Source organism: Motacilla alba, chromosome Z (genome assembly GCF_015832195.1).
Source record: "Motacilla alba alba isolate MOTALB_02 chromosome Z, Motacilla_alba_V1.0_pri, whole genome shotgun sequence".
Taxonomy (NCBI): domain Eukaryota; kingdom Metazoa; phylum Chordata; class Aves; order Passeriformes; family Motacillidae; genus Motacilla; species Motacilla alba.
The window spans coordinates 10,902,095-10,923,052 of NC_052046.1; the positions used below are offsets into that span (position 1 = coordinate 10,902,095).

The 20,958-nt window shown below is 38.8% G+C and overlaps 1 protein-coding gene across 1 annotated transcript; it reads right to left on the minus strand.

Moving 5' to 3' along the window:
* Positions 1-794: 794 nt before the first annotated feature.
* AMACR (alpha-methylacyl-CoA racemase) lies at positions 795-20,958 on the minus strand. The gene is made up of 5 exons (XM_038125148.1): positions 20,548-20,958; positions 17,657-17,800; positions 15,019-15,179; positions 10,235-10,421; positions 795-1,572 (listed from the first exon to the last, which is right to left on the minus strand). The coding sequence occupies exons 1-5, from the start codon at positions 20,843-20,845 to the stop codon at positions 1,163-1,165; spliced, it is 1,200 nt and encodes a 399-aa protein (XP_037981076.1). The 5' UTR covers positions 20,846-20,958; the 3' UTR covers positions 795-1,162.

Here is a 20,958-nt window from a genome sequence, read left to right on the forward strand (position 1 = left end):
AGAAACTTGTCAAGTCTTACGGCAACCGTGTATACTGTTCAGTAGCTTACACTAGACTATCAGCTGGAAACCCCAGGTGTTTTTGCTGATGATTTAAGACAACTTGCCAGGACCTACTAGATAATTCTTGTTCCCAGGCTGTAGTTTATGTAGTAGAATGTAAAAGGTTTTTTTTATGGTAGTAATGTTGACATTTTTGCCACAACACATGTAAAATGAGCTAAAATGTAGCTCAGCTTTGGAAGCCTTTGTAACCAACCAACCAATCTTCAAAATTATCAAAACACCCAACCCTTCATGTCATAACTCCTCACACATTGGACAATACTGTGTTAATGCCATATAACTAATTCTTTTTAAAAGCATAGTTTCTTCTGTCTTGAAAGAGATGGTTTCAAATGAAAGTTTAAGTTTGAAGGAAATGAAAACCAACATGGAATAACCATTGTTTAAAACTGGTGCAGCAAAGTTGCCTACCATTTTTTCCATAAAGAGAGGAAAGGATTATTAGTTGGCAGATATTTTAAAAATGAAAAAGTTTGATTCTGAATTTAGTTTCTAGCAAAGGTGATATTCTGAATGTAATATATAATAAGGAGACTGCATTGAGAAAATGTAGTCCAGCTGTTAAACAGATCAACTTTGAGATAATAGCTCTGCAGCAGCACATGAAAGAATAGCATTAGTCAGACCATAGTTTCAGCACGATAAAGCAAATTAATTAATATGAAAAATAGATGAAAAAATCCCTTCTAATTAATGAATAAACAACACAATCACTCATATAAGAAGAATATAACTATATTTTATTAAAATAATTGCTTTCAAGTAATTACAACATGTATTACAAATCAATGGCATAACCAAGAATTAAAATAATCAAACCAAAGGATACAGTATTTAAACAACATTCTGAGAGTTTACAGGTGCTCACCAAGTAAATGGCACAGATCTTCCGAACACAACTATAGTATCATTCTAGGCAACAGGTCATCTAGGTACACAAGTACACAAGTCTCACTGTTTTCAAATTAAATTTAAAATGTCAATAATTTAAAAAATAGAAATTACTTAAAATCAATATTATGCCAACATTTACTTGTCATATAGTTCAATTTTAAAGCATAAAGCTTACAGCATCAGCCTGATGCATAGTCAGAGATTATAAACTAGCTTTTAGGTCCTTCAATTCTATTGTTTTATCAGAATGAAGTTTAGCAATCTCTTGCTTAGTAAACCCATATTCTAGAAGTATCTCTTCTGTGTGCTCTCCTATAAAAGGATCTCTTTTACATGATGGAACAGCAGGGGTCCTTGATAGGACGGGAGCAGGTCTAGGACTTATCTCTCCTGGATCATTTTTGATAAAAGAACTTCTTTCTTTGTTATGCTGATGTGAGGCAGCATCCTCAAAGGATAAAACAGGGGTCACACAGGCATCAGTGCTATCAAATATGCTGCACCACTCAGCCTGTGTCTTCTGTGCAAATATGGATGCAAATTTTTTCTTCATTTCAGGCCAGTCGGAGAAACTCATCTGAGCAGGGAGTTCATCTAAATTTAGCCCAAGACCTGAAAGGAGAAAAGCAAAGTTTAACTGTAGTACAGCTTAGATAATTTACTAAGTGCTTCCCACAACTAAGTGTATTCCTCAAGAAGATAGTATTTTGCAGGCAATACTAAAGTCACTTTGAATGTTATTTGGGTATCTGTGCAGGGCAAGGAGCAGAGGAATACAATGTTCTATGATACTTGCAGTTAGACTGCATCAGCTACAGCCTTTTAAGTACATACCCATAATAAACACTCATTTGTATGAAGACTTCATAGAAGCAGCAGCTGTCTCGAGGTAATAATGTCCTGAGAAAAGCTTGTATAATAGGTATCATATTCTCTACCTGGCAGTAGCAACACAGAAATCTGCTGAATGGATCCTGTACTATTGGGACACACAAGACAGATGATAGACTTTGGACCTGGTTAGCATAAGAGATTTGATAATCAGGATGCCTTAGCAAGAGCAAACAGAACTTTGAGGATTAAATCAAGACTAGCTGAAGATTAAATCAGACTGACTTACCAGAAAAGAAAATTACATCAAGTTCTACAAGCAAGAGATGTTGTAAAATGCATAAGTTTGTTTATGTGATGATTAACCCAATCATTGTAGTGAAACATTACTAGCCCTCCTAGAATAGTATATAAGCATATGTAGTCCACAATAAATTTGGATGCTTCTGACCATCTCTCAGTCTCCCCATGTCTCTCATCATCACTGATACTGGACTACAGCAATACACGTATCTCTCAGGAGCCAGCACATCTGCCAGAGCTGCACGTTCAGCAGGCTACAGTGTTTGAAGTTCAACATGATGGGGCTATTTCTAGGCCACAGAGGAGATGGCGTGGATGGATGTGTGCCCAGCTCGATCCACATGTGGCAGTTGAGCTGCAGATGCCTGCAGGCTGAGTGACCTGCTTCTTCACTCCACTATCCAAAGATTCTCCAGCAGTATCTCCTGCTCCCTCTGCTCCAGCTCACTTCCCAGGTTCCAATTCTCTCAGCCCTTTCACTCACTAACTGCTCAATAACCCTGCTTTCCATCTCAGCTGCAAGGACCACCAGCACATCCCTTCTGAGACACCAGAGCGAAGCATGGGCACACAGGCCTTGTAATGACAATTTCCTGAACTAGGCAAGTCCTAGGTCTATCCCTGAACTAAGCATCATATCCCTTCTCACTGGGGAGCTTACATCTCTTCTGTGCTGCCAGCTTCCAATATCTATTTCTGATCCCATGGGTTCTGCTCTCTTCAGTCTCTGCTCTTTCATTCTGCTACTTCAAAGAGATGCAAGAATTTTTGTCACTTATTGTAGAGATTATCTCAAAAAGCAGGTAAAAAACAAGAAAGAGAAAAGGCAATTGAACTACAGTTTCAAAATGGAGATAGTACAGAAGTATAAGCAGAATATATGATACCAAATAGAAATCAGAAGTGATATACTGAAGGCTGTTCTAAGTCACATTTTGAAATTCAGGAGCATGAACACAGCAGGAAAAATTCAGAAAAAGCAGGGATACAACAGAAGCTAATCTGAGAAATCAGACAGACTAGAAAACAACTATCATCATAATGCTTCACAAGTAACAAAAAAAAAGAGCTTCTTAGAAAACAGCAGTTCCCTGTAAAAGGCAAAGGAAATTTAGAGCTCTGCAAAATTGAATTTTGAGCATTTTTTTATGTCTTTGATTATCTAGTATCAGATTGATAATTAGACTAACAACTGTTACAGTCTTGGGTAACAGAGGGCTGTTTGCAGGCAGAATTTACACAGACTTCCTCTTGTCTTTTGCTGTAGATAGGCAGAAAACACCTAAAATATCTTGTCGTTCTATGGCTTCCTTGCCACTGAGTGAGGTAGATATATTGCTGCTTAATCATACAGGGGATAAGAAAGGGAGATAATTCATTTTCTTCTGCTCCGTAAATTCTTTCTCTCCATTCATAATCTGTACAATAATATGTACTTGGGCCCACAGTGCCCCCCCAGTTTAACACAGTATTTAAGAATTTTACTGTTGATCACAAGATTATTAAACATAGTTTTGAAAATGAATACATGCTTTGAAATGGCACTTCAGTACTTCAAAGGAAAACACACAGAAATTGCCAGTCTCCAGACTCAGAAACACAGCCTTGCAGTCATTTACTCTCAGAAGAAATTCATCACAGACAACAACAAAATAAGTATTCTTACATCTTATTAGAAATGCCTGTGGATACCAGGATAAATGATACTACAAATGATCAGTCCTTATGGTTTTATCAAGCAATGTGTATCTTAAATCACTGAACTTACATTCTTGTGTCCATAACCATTCATGTAATCCTAAAAATGAGATCAGCTGAAGGTAGCTCACACTGGTTAAACATCATGATCAATAAAAGCTAGTAGTATTTTCAAAATTAATTTTATTATTGATTTTCAAAGTCTTCCACTAGAGATTTACAGTGCAGTACAGTTTACTTACGAACTATGAGGTGAGGCAAATTTACCTTCCACAAAAGGAAAGTAAATACTCACTACCTGAGCTTCTGTCTCAAAGCATGAAATCGTGTCAAGTGGAAATTTCGTTTCACAGTACTCGTTTTCTTATTACGTATGGTTTGGTTTCTAGCACTCAGTCCAACATGAGCAGAGCTCTACCATTATCCCATTACACAATTATTTTTGATGATTGTGGCAGATGGGAAGTTGGCTGAGCCTCACTGCACATTCTCTGGCAAACTGGAACAATATGCAGAACCTGGAATTTAATATTACATGCTCATTTTCTGCTTACCACTGAAGACTTCAGCTTTAAAGAGGATGAACTGAGAGCATTTAAGCACTACAGCTTCTCATTTTCCAGCTTGTGCTTACCATTTGTGGTGCAGATGAGCAGTATCTGAGCAGGAGTGACTGACTCAACAAGGAAACTATTACATGGCACATAATTGTCTGGGATACCACAGGAGCACAGACTTCACTCAGAGTAATCAAAAGCAAAGTATCTTTTACACAGAATATCTTATAAAGCTATCATGACTTAGTTCCAAGTCTTTTTTGTTTAAATTTTCTTCTAGGAGTCTTTGTATGGAAAAGCCCTGTCAACTTATTTTAGTACACCTTTGAAATTATTTTTGAAAAATGAAAAATTGTGTCCCTATAATGATGTAGCTTTAAATCTCCTTCAAATGCTATAGCTTTATTGACATATATATCCCCACATTGTTTATTGAGGGAGCAAACTGAAATCTCTATTTGTACAGAACTTCTTAGACAAACTCTAGTAAAATCAGGCACTGATTTCAAGAGAAAGAAACTAGCAAAATTCATTAGATAGAGAAGTGAAGCTGCTTTGGTATGTCAGAAATTGAAATCGTTTTTTATATTATTTCTGTCATACTATTTTAAAAGCAGAGTTTTGTTCAGGATTTTCTTGATTTAATTTGCTAATTTTCTTTTAAAAATATATGGTCATAGCAGAGTAGTTTTGAAATTTTGTTGTCATAACATGACTGAATAAAATCATCTAGCATGGGAAACCTTACTTTGGCCTCAACAACAGCTGCAAGGTGAAGGCCACTGTTCTTTTTCTGACTAAATAAAATTTGTTCTCACTGTAAGAGGGAACTGAATTTCAGAATATCCCATATTTCAGAAGAGAGAAGTGAATTTTCATTAAACTTACTATGTGAAGTTTTTTCTCTGATCAAGGTTTCTGAAACTTAAGAATTTTTTAGGAAGTGACAGTTGATCAGGCCCACAGTACTACCAGGCCCCACTGCAAATGCATCCATAGCTGTACTCCAAGCTGACATACTCAATCACCACAACTGCAAATGTTTTGATGCAGCAGGAGCTGGGCCCTCTACAGTATTTGTACAATGTTTAAGGCTTATCTTAATAAATAAATTAAAATAAAACATAACATTATGTATAACTGAGTCTAAAACATAACGAGGAAACTGTTTGCCCATGTTGCATGTCTCTAACAATGTGGTATTGCTTTCAGTATATCAGTAGATTTTTAATACAGTACACAATACTTAACAATCACAAAATGGAGAGTCCTGTGGAAATCCTTCATAGTTCATGTAAACTATGTTTTTTAATGGCTTCTTAATTTTTTCCCTCTTTTTCTAAACAGAAGTAATACAAATAGGAGTACTGAAGCAGTATGAAAGGAGTACTACAGAGCAGGAACTAAAGTTCAGTACTTCAGTGACTGTCAGTGCTTTCCACATCAATGTAAGTGGACACTAAGTGCACCTTGTGTGATCGACTTTACACCATGTAACTCAGAATCAAACCTTTACTCTCACCTGCTCCACAGTATTTACTGTGCTCTTCACAACCCTTGTAGCCTGGCTGCAGCAAGAATAAGCACCTATTGCTAAAAACCAGAACAAACCTGCAGAAGCAATTCACAGGTCAATTGAAAGACATTCTGTCTTTTTCTGTTGAAAGATTAAGGCTTAACATTAGTAGCAAATGTTTCTTCCATCAGATTTTTCATAAGATGCCAAGGCATTTTAGCTATTTATTGTCTGATTTTTGTAGTAATAAAATTAATACCAGCAAAAGGACTACAGCTTGTCTGTTAGTAGCATATAGTCAATAGTGAGCCCAAAATACTTTTCTTCTCTGTCTATTTTACATAGCTTCAGTTTCTCATAAAGCCCTTCTGAAATTTACTTAATTAATCAGTTTCTGGCAATTGTCCCTACTGAGCACAATCTACAAAGCCAGCAATATACTCAAACTGATGTGCTCTGTTTTCTTAAATTTAGTTTCCCTCTGCAGCCTCTTTAAGAATTTTCCTCACCATGTCATTAACTGCACTTGGGTCCCACACTGGGTTCCTGCAGGAACTCTGCAGGGAAACACTGAACTGAACCAAAACCAAAAGGAAATCAGTTCTGCTTTGGATAAGCAGAATTCTGTGAGCAGAGACAAATCATTCAGACATCACACTCCTTTCTCAATTCTGCAGTCTTCAAATCTCTAACTGACATCTGCAACATCCATATCCTTGTACTCTCATTCCATGGGAGTGGCAAAACTAATCTACCCTCTGAATATGAACACAGAGACATCAAGTGGTTTTTGAATATATTTGATCTGGAACAGCACCAAATGGCTCACCAGCAAAAGTGACCATAAATATGGAGAAAAGCTATGAAATGAAATTATGGAAATTGCAACTGGACCATACCATTTCAAACCCACTTCAAAGCTGGAGTTAATGCCTGGAACAGACAACTCAGTCTAAGTGAAGGAGCCTCAGATTTGTGAAAGAGCAATACAATTCTCACAGACACTTTTCCCTAAAATATTCGAAGGCTTAGATTCTGAATTTAATTTCTGCAATAGGTATCCCAGAAAGGAAATAATCCCCAAGTCACAAGAAGGTTCTGCTGTTCTAATTTAGTGCACTGTTGCTTCAGAAAGATTTAAATCCTAAGTACTGAAAGGAATAAATATTTCCTATGTGAAAATCTGAACGCATCACAATATGCACATCAAACAAAATAACAAAAGACCAGTTACTTTAAATTCAATATTGTGAGAATATCTTGAGTTTGGTCATCTACTTTAAACAACACACTTTTACAAAATAAACAAAGGAAACTCACTGACTGTAAACAAGCAAAGATAGTGATACAATTAATGGCAAAAAGCAAAATTTCCTCAAAGACTGCAGCACATGTGCTGGATTTTTTAAATATGGCAGAAACAAACTGAAACACGTGCAACGATTGTTGTCTACTTACAAGTGGATACACACTAGTCCTTTATTGCTGGAATAAATATTTTTGAAACCTCAGCTGTTAAAATCAAGCAACTGTAGTGTAAACATAAGGAGTACTTTTAAACATGAAAATGAAGTTGTCCAGTGTGGGTGCCCCAACATAAGCAGAAGAATTCACAGTTGCTCTAACTTTAAGCTCTAAATTTTTGAGAAACAACTAAAAGAAAACCAGAATTTCAGCACTTTCCTCAGTAAAGAGTTATCTAAAGAAGACAGAGACCATCAGTGACCACATTACATCACCTGGCCACTGGTTACATCCATCACAGGCTTATCTTTAGATAACCTGGCTGAGAGAGAAAAGCCCAAATCTTGTTCCATAACAATGATCAATAAAAGAAGGCAGGACTGTCCAGAAGAAGTTGACAGAGAAAGAGTCACAAACAGAACCACACCCCATTGCAGAATTTTGGTTCTTTTTGAACAAGTACAGTTTCTATCCCAGTCTTGTAGCTTAAGTGTGCTTCAACTTAATTTCCCAAGAACAAAATATTGCAGGTCATGAATACTGCAGGCCAGTGTTTGATCACTTAAGCCAAACATATGGGTATTTGAGTATGCAGTCTTATTTTTTTCTCATTTGCTTTGTACTTAATACAAGCATTCTCCCTGAAGATATTTATTATAGTTCCAAATTACCTAACCCCCCAGGGCAAGGGCTTGTATTTTATTTTGATACAGTTTTATATTTACTTTTGTTCTTCAACTACTATGCAAGCAAGAAAATCTCAGGGGATTGGATGAGGAAAATGTTTCAAAGAACTGCAAATAATCAATGTGGAATGATGAACTACACTTTCTTTCTCAATGCCAAGGTGCTTTCAAATTGAGTTCACAAACAAGTTATTCTCAGGACAATTAGAGACAAAAACCATCATCCTCTTCAGCCAAGAAAGTGGCATTTCCAAACCTGACATCTGATCTGTCCAACATAATGCTGGACATGTCCCTGCGTCACTCCAGGTGCTTTTCTCATGCATTTCACGTAGCAGCATGTCCCAGTTTAGATATTCCACACAACTGCATGTACTTTTTTAAGCTACAAGAGACGCAACTATTCACAGCTACAGCTGTGCAAGAACCTGGGCGCACCACAGGCTGCAAAAGAACAAAGACAAAGCGTAAAGAACAAGCTCTCTTTGGGATCCTGCTCACCAAAGGCATATCCCACCTTACAACCCCCTAACACAAGAAATACAAGAGCTGCAGATGAGAACAATTGCTCACCCTCAACTGCCCAGTGCCCACCCTGTCCCTGAGCAGCAACCACCCACCAATCTCCCTTCCAGTTTTATTTCTGAGCATCATGTCCTGTGGTACAGAACGTCCCTGTGGTCAGCTGGGGTCAGTTGTCCTGGCTTTGATCCCTTCCCATTTCTTGTCCACCCCCAGCCCTCTCGCTGGTGCAGTGGGGTGAGGAGGACAAAAGTCCTCAGTGCTGTGCAAGAGCTGCTCACCAGTTACCGAAACATCCCTGTGTAACGGCACTGCTTCCAGAACAAACCCAAATCACAGCTCCCTGCAAGCTACTGTGAAGAAATTCAGCTCTATCCCAGGCAAAACCAGTACAAATTGTAGCATGGATACAATTCAAGGAATGCTACAACTCAAGGAATAATCAGCTGGAAAAAGACTGGGCAAGAATAAGGAACTACTCCCCTGACACGCTCACTGACTGGCCACATGAGCCGCGCATGGACAAACGTGGTTCACAAAACACTGGGTACATCCACTTGAGGAATCCTTGGCTGAAATTCCTTGAACTCATTAACCAAAACTAAAACGGAGAACTTCTTATAGCCTTCATATTCTGTGCAATGAAGAAAGAATAAATACTAAATTCTTTAATGAATTTTTAATATTTTTATAAATTCTGTATGGAAAGCATGGGAATCTACCAGAGAAGCACAACAGAAAAAAATTTAATTTAATAATCAATAAGAAGCTAAGAGTCCATGTGATAAAAGGGTTGAAGCACACAATGAGTTCAGAAGAAAAGATGCACCTGAACATTTGTTTTCATTTCATACAGTTAAATATTTTGCATAACCCATTCTAATTTCTTGAAAATATAAACCATGATTTATGGTCACATTTAAAGAGCCTTAGTCAAATATAAATATTATATCCACAGCTAGACACTAAAAGCAGTCTGAAATTGTGTGGTGGAAATTATTTATTTAAGCAGAATTTGCTTCCACAACAATTTTTTCTATCAAGAAATACTATGAACTACTTCCTGTGAATATTCCTTTCTGAATCAATTTAAATAGATTTTATTTTTAATTATATTTCAAATAATAGAAATTGCTTGAAATTCTATTGGCAATTGCAAAGAATTAGGTATTTTTAAAGTATAAAAGTAATTTTTAAAAACTGATTTGCAGAAAAAGTTTTTTAGAGCTCCAGTGACATCATGAACTACCATTACAGTAACTCCAAAAGAAAACTTGTAATTGAAGTGTAGTTGCTGGGGGTGAAAAGGAAATAACTTAATGGCTAGAAGAAGAAAGTCAATTAACTGTTACACAACTACCCAACTAGCTTCAGGAAGTGTTTGGCTTTTACAAAGAAATCACATTTCCCATTTCTTAGGAAGAAGTTTTTTACTGAAAGAGTGATAAAGTACTGGAATGGTCTGCCTGGGGAGGTGGTGGAGTCACGACCCCTGGGTATGTTTTAAAAAAGACTGGATGTGGCACTCGGTGCCATGGGTAGCTGAGGTGTTAGGGCATGGGTTGGACTCGATGATCTTGAAGGTCTCTTCCAATATGGCGATTCTGCGAACCATGCATCATGAATCAAAACCAACTGTGAAAGAATTCACTCAATCATGCTTTGCTGTTATAAAACAACTGCTCCAACCTACTCACCTTTTATTAACTGGTTATAAAATTTAGGCTCAATGGCACCAACAGCCATGAATTTTCCATCAGAGGTCCTGTAGATTTCATAAAAAGGTGCACCGCTATCTAGCAGGTTTTCACCTCGAGGCTGGCTCCAAAGTCCCAAATTTTGTGACTTCCACAGGAAAGAACTTAGGTATGCTACTCCTTCTACCTTGAAGATTTAGAGGGGAAAAAAAAAATAAAAGCTCCAGTAAATTAGTTGGCATGTTACCTAAATTCTGTATAAAACAAAGCAACACAAAGCTATTACCAATTCTGCCCTTTGCTAAGATTTTTAATGACAGAATCTCTGGTAAGCAGTTCAATTTCTTAAAATTTTCAATTACTATTTACTCTGCATATGTGAAATTATCTAGAATTAGAGAATAAGAAAGAACATAAATATAGTCAGGTAGCTTCAGATGGACAATGCACCTTCAATGTACAAAACTTCCTCATTTAGCAAGTTTAGAGAATGAGTGAGTAATCTCATGTGATGGGACAAGCTTCTTGGCTCTATACAACATTAAGCATCAGACAGCTATCAACACCCTCTAAACCTCTCAAAACAAGGTACCTGTAGCAGTCCCATAAACACCAAATTTTTATCTCCTTTAAATATACTGATTATAGGAAGACTGCTATTTCTGGCAGAAAATTTGAAGGAAATAAAATAAAATCTCCAACACTAAGTTAAAACGAAAACTGTTCTCCCACTGTCATCACTGGCAGCTATACACACATAGCAAAGGAATCTCTACACAGACAAGAGTTTGATGAATACAGTGCTAGAAAACATGATTAATCCCATTCCAAATTGCTCCTCAAAATTTTGTCTTTGTGCAGTACACCTAGATGAAAATTCAGTTTGTTCAGCTTTTCAATAATTACCAAGGTTGTGCCATCTTTCAAACAAAAAATCACATCCTACAGTTTTGCTCATCAGCACAATTAATTTTCTTTCAACTGTACTGAAAGTACTGTAAGCAAAGATAAGCCAGTTACTAGAGTATGGACAGAAACATACCAGTAAAACAGATTAAAATCTGAGCTGCACTATTCTGAGTATCACTTGATTCCTGCATTTTCAGCTGCATGAAACTAACCTTCTACTGTCTATAGAGAAAAGCATACATACAGTACCAAAAAAAAAAGGCTACTAAAATTTCATGCAGAAATATCTATTAGTTTATACCTTTCTTTGAAAAAATTTAAAACATGCAAATTGCAGAAGCATGCAGTCAAGAGGGCTTCTTCATTTAATGTGTGTTACTTGGGCTCTGCTCTAGTACTGCTTCAAGGACAGGAATACTTCTATCCTCACTGTCACATGTTAAAGTCAATTAAAGTACTTTCATATGAGAAAATACTGCATACCTTCATCTACTCATCTGCAAAATTATTGCAAGGATGTTAAAATAAAGTTTGTTTTACTAATGACCTGATCTTGCACTGCTCATATTAACAAAAAATAATATTACACAAAAAGCACTGAAAGTAAGGATAATAAAAGATGGGGGAAATATCAGAATAAGCCCTAACTGAAAATTAGATTTTGGCACTGACAAAACTCTTAGTCAGCAGCTGTACAATACCTATGTGCTACTTAGCCAGGAAAGGCTTAAAATAAAACAGCACATCTGGTTTTGACTGGTACAGGGAGTTCAGATATATCCCTGTCTGGGCAACTGGACAACTAGGCTCTGCCTAAGGCCCACCAAATTCAGAGACAAGTAAAAAATGTGTCTTAACATCTGCACCAGACCTCCAAAGGCATGTAACAATAACCACACAATCACTAATGTGGTCACCTTCTTTTATAACGTGAAAAGGATAACATGGAGAGACTCCACTTAAGTCTAATTGCAGAATGATTATAATAAGAGTTATGTGTTTCATGTCTCCTTCATGTTAGAGAACATCTGCAGTCTCTGAAGCAGGCACAAGAATCCAGAGGCATCCCCTAATGGGTGACCTGTCTGCTCCGCAAGCCTTCTGCTTTTTCCACAGACTGAACACAGCTCAAACAAAAGTGGGAATGAATCCACACCAACCTAAACTAACCTTGTGACTGATGATGGCTTCTAGGATGTGGGAGTTTTGGTTTTGAGTACCTCCAGGCTGAGAAAAACCTGGAACCTCAGTCTACTGTTGCATTGCTAAATGCTCCTGCCATGAGACTATTATGCAAGCTATCAATACCAGCATGCTTTCCTGCGGCTGTCTTTTCACAAAGAGTGATTTATGCTCAGTCAGATGCCCACCATCAGCAGAAGGTTCTGCGGCTGAAACTCTACTGAACCCCAACTGTGGCCCTGACTCACATGCCTCTGTTCCAGTGTGGTGCAAGAATGCAGAAGTACAATTCTGCCTACTGTATAACATTGCAGTGTCCACTCCACGTGGCAACTATCTAGTTTCCTGAAAGATAGCCATGATCCCTACATGGTCAATAAGAAGGGAAAGCAACTAGCAGGAATCAATTCAGGCCAGGCACTTAATTCTTCTGAGACAGACAGATGAAAAGCAGGACCCAGTGTCTACTTTTTGCATAGTGCAGTTTCTACTGTAGAAAATTCTACCATGTGCCTGAGTCTTTAAGATATTCAGACTACCTAAATTGTACAACAGCTTAATAAAGCATCTCTTAAACAAAAAAGTCTTAAAACAAAACAGCTGAAATGCTGCAGTGTTGTGATTTTTAAAACAATTCCTTCCACTAAAAAAATAAAAACTTAGGTGTAAAAACAGGCTCATCCACCAGTCAATTTACTGCAGTCTTTACTGCTGATGATGCATGGATGATTTTCATCAACTGTGTCACTGAAAATCTATTCAAGAAATGAGGAATATAACCAAATGCCAGGTAAAGTACATCCTGTGATACTGGACAATATTCCGTCTGTTTCACAGGTCACCAGGCACATCAGCAGGGAACTGTAAATTCCACAATTCTGATGAGACAAGAAAAACTTGGAAGAGACATTTTTAAGGGCTTAAGAAAGCCCACAACACATTCCACTCTAAATGAGCTACACATTTCATTAGAACATTAGCAGACTTAACTGATTCCTCTTCTAACAAATTTCTTTAATTCTCTGAATTATGATAAGAAAGATTTGATAATACTACAAACTACAAGAAGTATCTTTTTCAGTATTTGAAGACTTGTCACAATTCTCCACAGTTTTTCTTTCACAAATACACAATCTCCTTGAATTCTTCTTTTAGGTCATGTTTTTAGAGTTATAATTTTTGTTGTGCTACTAGGGCTTCCTCAAATTAGCAACTTTGAAAGATGACGGGCAGCATCTGAAACATTATTTTTCTGAGATTTCATAAACATTGAATAGGTTAGAATAATTGCTTCAGAAACTTTGCAGGCTCTATTTCCTGTTTATACATCCTAATACAGTATGTATGTGTTTTGTAACAGCATGATATTGTTGACTCATGTTCAGCTTGTGACTACTACAAACCCCCAGGATTGTACTTTAGCGAATTGTTCTCTTACTGTTACTGCATTTGGGCAGCAAATTGTTTCTGACTACAAAGGACTACAGAGCAGCAATGTCCATGAGTGGCAGCCAGTTCTTTCAGGTCATTGCTCCAGTCTGAAAAGGTCATTTTCAATTCTAACCCAAGTCCAGCATACTTGTAGTTCTTCACATGTGTGTACCATCTGTAAATTTACTAAACACAGTTGCCCATCCTTATTGGAGAAAAGAAAGAAAAAAACCCAACAACCATCTATAGAAGTCCACTTGTTAAGTTTTTCATTTTGACAATCAACTGCTAAAAACTTTGGTTGCAGTAAAAACATTAGTCCTGTTTTGCACTGTTTTCATAAAATTTTCATCTAGACCATAATGCCAAGGACTGCTTCTGACAACATCATGTGAATTTGTAAAAAACTTACTGAAGTCAAGAAATCCAACATCTCTTGCTGCCCTACTCTCTTTAAGACCCCTTCAACAAAAGGATTTGTTTCAATTAAGGTAATTTTTTTTCAATTTATATTTAAGGCCAAACATTAGTCTTCACTAAGGTACGATGCCTCAAATAGAGGTCAAATTTTAACTGCAACATTTTCTTTAAAAAGAAAAAATGGAAGAACAAGAGAGGAACAACACCTGCAGATAACATAAATTTCAGAGATTAATGTAAATAGCTATTTTTCCTCTGTGTGTAAGTGGGTAGCCTTCCAGTGGAAAAAAAATCATTATTAAGCTAATTTTTTCATGTATTTTACAGCACATTCACAAAGTGTTTGAAGTTGACTTCTTGCAATGATCCATAGGCAGTGTAACTATCCCAGGGAACAGTGTTTCTAAATAAGATATGACCTGTCACAAATTCATAAGAAGATGTATCTTGAATAAAGCTAATGCATTTTTTACTCCAAGAGTATTGTCATTTTTGCTGTTACGCAGTAAGTCAACTGTTTATTATACACCCTATCTCCATGCACCACACTTATTCTTCAAATACATAGAGCTAATGATTTGTGAAGAAGGCAGACAAGCAAAAGCAGGGAGAGGGGAGGGGAGAGGCTGCGGTATGTGTTCCATAACAAAAGGATGTTATGGCAGCAGTGATACATGAAAATTCCTTGCATGTGAAGGAACAGCCATTTTGTGAGATCACTCACTTTCCCTTTCCCAGCTTCTCAATTTTAAACCTTAAAATCTCCTCCCTTTCCCAGATTTAGAGTTGGATAACACCCAACCAAGCTTAAGAAACCCAAAGTTCCTTGAGAACAAGCTTACCATACTTGCATCAATGACCTGCCCTTTGCCAGATTTGGCACGTTCAAAGAGGGCAATCACAATGCCCAGTGCACACATGACACCTCCACCAGCAAAATCAGCCAGAAGGTTTACAGGTGCATAAGGATTTTCATTCTTTCTACCCAGCTTTGACAGCACACCTGACAAAAGAGAAAACAAAGCAAGGATAAGCATAAAATTATTATAAACATTCATTTCTACAATTAGAAGTTTCATTCTTTTCAAACCATGCAAATAAATAAGGCATTTTCTATTTCTGCTTGGCTGACCCTTTAATTCACAAAAGAGTAAAAATATATGAAATCACATTAGTGAAGATGTAATTAATTAAAAGATTAACAAAGCTCTCACAGATAAACATTGATATTTTGACTACAGAGGGACAAAACTTTACTTTAAAAAATCCAACCCTGTGTGTAGTAATTCTATATCAGTACTTTGTACCTGCATTGAATCTTGTCCATACAGAGGCACTATGAGTATGTCTCAAAGTGATAAAGTGTACTTTGAATATTTAAAGCAAAAATGCAGATGTATTTTTATGTGCTCATAAAAAATGAGCTAATAATCATAACAAAGGATGTCACACTGACAACTGTGCTTCAGTCCTATCCTCCCTCTCCAAGTACCTTTGGGAAAAAAAAAAAGGTTGCATATAAGAACAGGTGACTAACACAGGAAGGTTATCTCTGATTGCATGCAATGCAAACACAGGGAACCTATGTTTATGCCAGCAATTATGCAGAAACAAACGGAATTAGAGAGCAAAGGCTAAGCCAGTTTACTTGAATTTGTTAGCATTTCTCTGCCATCCTGAACAACTTCTTTACTGTTACCTTACTCTTTATAATTGCCTCATAGCGATTCCCTTTGGACAAGCAAGAAACTGCAGTGTGATCATCCCTCTCCTGTGTCTGAGGCCTGAGACTTGCAGAATACATGGCCAGAATTTCCTGAGAACTGCATGGTTCTGATGCACTGTTTAATTAATTAATAGTCTAATGCACTTCCTATGGGCAAGCAACAGAATGCACAGTACAAAAGGTTTCCAAATCCTGTAGTGCAGGAGTAAAACCCCTGCTACTGCCTAAAACCTTCCTTTAAATAGACTAAAAAGTTGTCAAAGGCACCAGAAAATTAATATACTGACTTCTTTAGAGTTCCTAACACAAACTATTTTTTACTTAAAGGAATCCAAAGTTCACTAGGAAAAAAATCAGAATATGAGATCTCATTTTTGAGGAATGACACCTCTCAAACACTTTGCTCTATTTCCTTTTAATAGGCAGAAAAACTTGATCTGTGAAATTTCAAGCAAAATTATTTTAGGAAGCTATCACTAACCAAAACACTACTGATTAAATCAGCTCCAGAGATAAAAATCACTCTATTTGTAAACCAGAAAGTACTACAAACTAAGGCAGGGATGGACCATGCTGTTTCTGTATCAACTCTTTCCCTCCACTAATAGATAAAAATACCCTAATACTTTGAAATCATCTAAACATGAAGGCAAAGTTTTTCAAATGAGACATCTTTTCTTTAATCTTTTCTACTCTCTAACAATTTTCCATGAGGGAAGACTGAACCCATCTCTAAAGAAATGTAATTCCACAACATTATGACTCCTCATAGTAGCAGATACCAGATCACCACGTTTGCATTGCCTCTGCTCCAACCCTTTTTGGGGCTACAAGAACTACTTTATCCAGTGGGAGGCCAAGATCTTTTGGGCCACTTTCTCTCCTCCTTCACTGGCTCAGAGATGCATCAGTGATAGAAGGAGTATGAAGAGCAGGAGGTAGGGCCATGTGTGGATGGCCAGCACCTGAGGTGCACATTTTGTTTCTGTTTGCTACTGCATACTTGTAAAACCATAGCACTTAAAACCAGCATAATGTCCACAACACCTTAATGAAATGTACCATTTCCACTTTATTTGAAGCCTACTTCTGTTCAGTTGTTATCAGTGGAGACATATTTACAAGCAAAAAAACACAAGATCTAAATTGTCTTGTGATGCCTAGTTTTTCTTTGCTCCAAAAAAAAATCTGCTCACAAGCACATAAAATAATCTGCAGCCCTTTCAGGATTATAAGTATACAGAGTTTCTAGGAGAGGGGCACTGGAGAAAATATTCAGCCCTCTCTTCGGATAAATATTGGGATACTTTATTCAGATAGAATACCACAAAGGAAGGAAAATCATGCACAGCCTGGGAAGATATGCTGATCCAGCCTGTAACAGTCCACTACTGCTGGAAAAACAAACAGCCTGTCCAGTACATGTTTCCTCCTTTCATGTGCTGACTGTTGGTTGGATCCTTCATTCAACTGCTTCACCTTAACAACCTGGCAGAAAACATCCTCATTTCTTCTGACCAGTTTTTGACTTGTGAGGAAGTTTACAGAGGGGCTAAGCAAGTGCCAGAGCTGACTGAAAGCATCAGGGAAAAGCACAGAGAAAGGAAAACCCCATTTCACTGACAGCAACACTTCAGATCAGCTGTTTTATCAGACTGCACCTTAGATAAATTTTGAGCTGCTTTCAACAAGTTCTTGAGTCTTGGTAAAATGGAGGAAAGACACTTTATTTAACAGGAAATTTTATAGCCTACCTGATAAAGCCAAGTAATTGATGTCATGACCCGCAGACTTGGCATATTTTCCTGTCTGGCCAAAACCAGTAAGTCTAGCATAGATGAGTCTGGGATTCTCCTGTAGAAGGACCTCTGGGCCAAGCCCAAGTCTTTCCATGACACCTTAAAAAGACATAAGCAAAGAATTCTAATTCACATTTAATTTTAAAAACACTCAAAACATAATGGCTCAAAGTTAGGTTATACAACTGCAGAACTCAACTGCACTTTTTGAAGTAGCACATGCTACTTCAGTGTCCATATTACAACATGAACACTATCAATCACCAACATACTGCATAAATTTTTAATATGAACCAAGTGGAAATTAGGCTTTAGGGGTCTTTTTTTCAGCTTTTATTCCTGTTTTACTTCTCCAAAAGACTGACAGAAAACCAAGCACCACTGGATGAGAGAGAAAGCTACCAAAGGCTTGTAAAACAAGGAAAAAGGAGAAAGAGAAAACTCTTACATTTTCTGTATTAAAATCACTTGAAATTTCACCTGTATTTTACTGGAATACACCTTCCTCACCATTTCTCAGTACCTCATATTCCTGTGTGTTTTAACTCACTGGATGTGACTGGACCATGCCACTGTTCCACAGATGATCTGTTGGAACGACATGCGTTCTTTTTTAATGCAGGGAATAAGGAACTTTTAGAATCAGTGGTATAGAAGTTGAATCAGCATGGATTTACAGAAATCAAGGCTAAAATTTTAATCTTGCAGTCCTAAAACAGTAGTTTTAATGGAAGAAATTTGAATTGCACATAAATTGTACTTTCTTACTGGCTCGGTGCAGTTTGGTCAGACTTTTATCAATGGTCTATAATGGCACTGCAGGGCCACATACTTTGGAATTGAAGGGATAACATTATTTCAATGCCTGCTCCACCCAAGAATCTATTATTGCAGCTTATTTCACAAAACTATCCCATACTTTTACTACATCACCAATTTCATTCAGATCCATTTCTACTGTACTAATTACTGGGCAGCAGCAAATGATTACTCCCAATAAGCAAGCAGTGAAATTTGGCAAAACGCATGATTTTCAAATGCACAAGTGGAAACAGAGTGACAAATAACCCCTCTGGTGTCACAAAGTCATTGCTGCAAAGTCACACATGCCTTGTAAGAAACTGTTCTGCAGCTTGGGCCCCCACTTTCTCACTGTTTTCCAGCAGTCTCATGATGGGTCACAGATTAGCCTAGTTTACTTACAGGCCCTTATAACCTAGTATCTAGTTACTAGATGCCAAAATTGCCTGTACTTCCAGCTGTGAAAAAAACCCAGGAAGTACCCATAAAACCAAAGAAAACAAAATTTCATACGGAAAAACCAGGAGATCAGCTACAAGGAAAAAAAGTGGAATTTAACTTGTTCCTTTTTTTTTTTTTTTTTTTTTTTTTTTTTTTTTTTTTTTTTTGCTCAGCTTCTGGGGATGAAAACAAACAAGGTAAGGTAAGGTAAGAATGAACCCATTTTCTGAAGAAAAATAATTACTTGTGACACACGATCTGTCCATGATGTATGATATCTAACCAACAAAGTCTCCTATTTCTAAACTGTCTGTAAATTCCCCAAAATACTCCAGCTAGCTCCTCAATGAAGCATGATTACAGAATGGTTTGGGTTGGAAGGGACCTATAAAGGTCACTTACTCCAGCCCTCTGCTGGGAGCAGTGACATCTTCAACTAGATTCATGTACACAGAGCCCTGTCCAACCCGACCTTAATGGTAATTTTTCTAATAGAACAGCACCTTCAAGGAGCACCCAGGGATACTGACATAACCATCAGCCTGTGTATGGCTTATAAATGGAGGGAATGTGATAAACCTGAAATGTCTATTGATCTTAAAACGGCATCAATTTTGCTACTGCAAATCAGATGTTAAGCATCCTTATATATGGTAAATTAGTAAATACGCATACTGTAATTTAAAAAATTAACTGAAAAGACAGTGTCTTTAAAAGACAGTTTTGAAAAATTGAAAAATTCTGTAATTGAGTATTTGAAGAATTTGTCTTACTTTTAACCTAATGTTAAAAATGGAAGGTACTTGCAAAAACACAAGGAAGCTTTCCATAAAGTAGATTTAAGACTGGCAGGAAGTGGTCAGTTTGTAGAATACAACTTCCTAAAATTAAACATGATGTTTGAAGGTGAAGACTGTATTTCAAAACCTGGCTTTGATCCTGAATCAGAGTAACCCTGTATAACAGAATCATACTACTCTATTTAACACATGTAACGCTTATATTCCTCTCCCTGGGATATGTGCTTTGTAAATGTGTAACCAGAATGTCAGATCTCCTGTCTTCAGAGGAACTGTAAGCTCAAACTCTGACCGGCACAGCAACCGTGAAGTGAGCTGGACTTCAGCAACAGGCCTGGATATCACACAGGACGGTGTCCTCAGCTCGGTGTGACCCCTGGACTCGGCACTCTGCTGCTCGTCCAGGGCTCCAAGCTCGGGGTGACCCCTGGACGCGGACACCCTCATGCTCATCCAGGGCTCCAAGCTCGGGGTAACCCCTGGACTCGGACACCCCGCTGCTCGTCCAGGCCTGGCCGGGGGCACGGCCCTGTCTGAGCGCTCTCGGCGGTCCTTCCCTGCGCTTTCACATGGCGACTGCACTGCACAAATCCACCACACAGCATGCGCCCCCAGCGCCTCCAGAGCCGTTCCCTGCCCGCTTCCACTCACTATCGCAGAGGCCACAGACACACGGGAGCCCCTCAGCACGGCACTCCGCGGCCCTGCAGCTCCAACCTCCCGCTCTCCCCCCACGGCCCGGCGCGGGCTGCCGCGGCCGCAGCTCCGCCCCGCCGCAGCTCCCCGGCGGCCGCGGCCCCTCACCGTGGCGGAAGGGCTCGATGAGCACGTCCGCCCCGCCGCACAGCCGCCTCAGCACCGCGGCGCCCTGCGGCTGCTTCAGGTCTAGCGCCAAGGAGCGCTTCCCGCGGGCCTGCACGTCCCCGTGCGCTAAGGCCGCGGCGGACTGGGACAGGCGGTCGACTCGCACCACCTGCGCCCCGAAGTCGGCGAGGATCATCCCGCAGAGCGGCGCGGGCGCCAGCCCGGCGAGCTCCAGCACCCGCACCCCGCTGAGCGCCATCGCCACCGCCTCCTCTGCCGCTGTCGAGTGCCCATACATCGATCGCGGAGGCGGCCCGGGGCCGCCCCGCCCGCTCTCGTGCGGCCCCGGGGGCCGGGGCGGGCTCCTGCCGCCCCCCGCCCGGGGGCACCGGCCCTGCTTCTCCGGTGTTT

Bases quoted from the DNA above. Each gene is read 5' to 3' on its own strand.
- AMACR (XM_038125148.1), bottom strand. From the start codon at position 20,845: ATGTATGGGCACTCGACAGCGGCAGAGGAGGCGGTGGCGATGGCGCTC. The intron at 17,801-20,547 runs GTGAGGGGCCGC...TGTCTTTTTAAG, and splicing joins CATCGAGCCCTTCCGCCACG to GTGTCATGGAAAGACTTGGG. The intron at 1,573-10,234 runs GTGAGTAGGTTG...TTCTCCTTTCAG, and splicing joins TTATAACCAGTTAATAAAAG to GTCTTGGGCTAAATTTAGAT.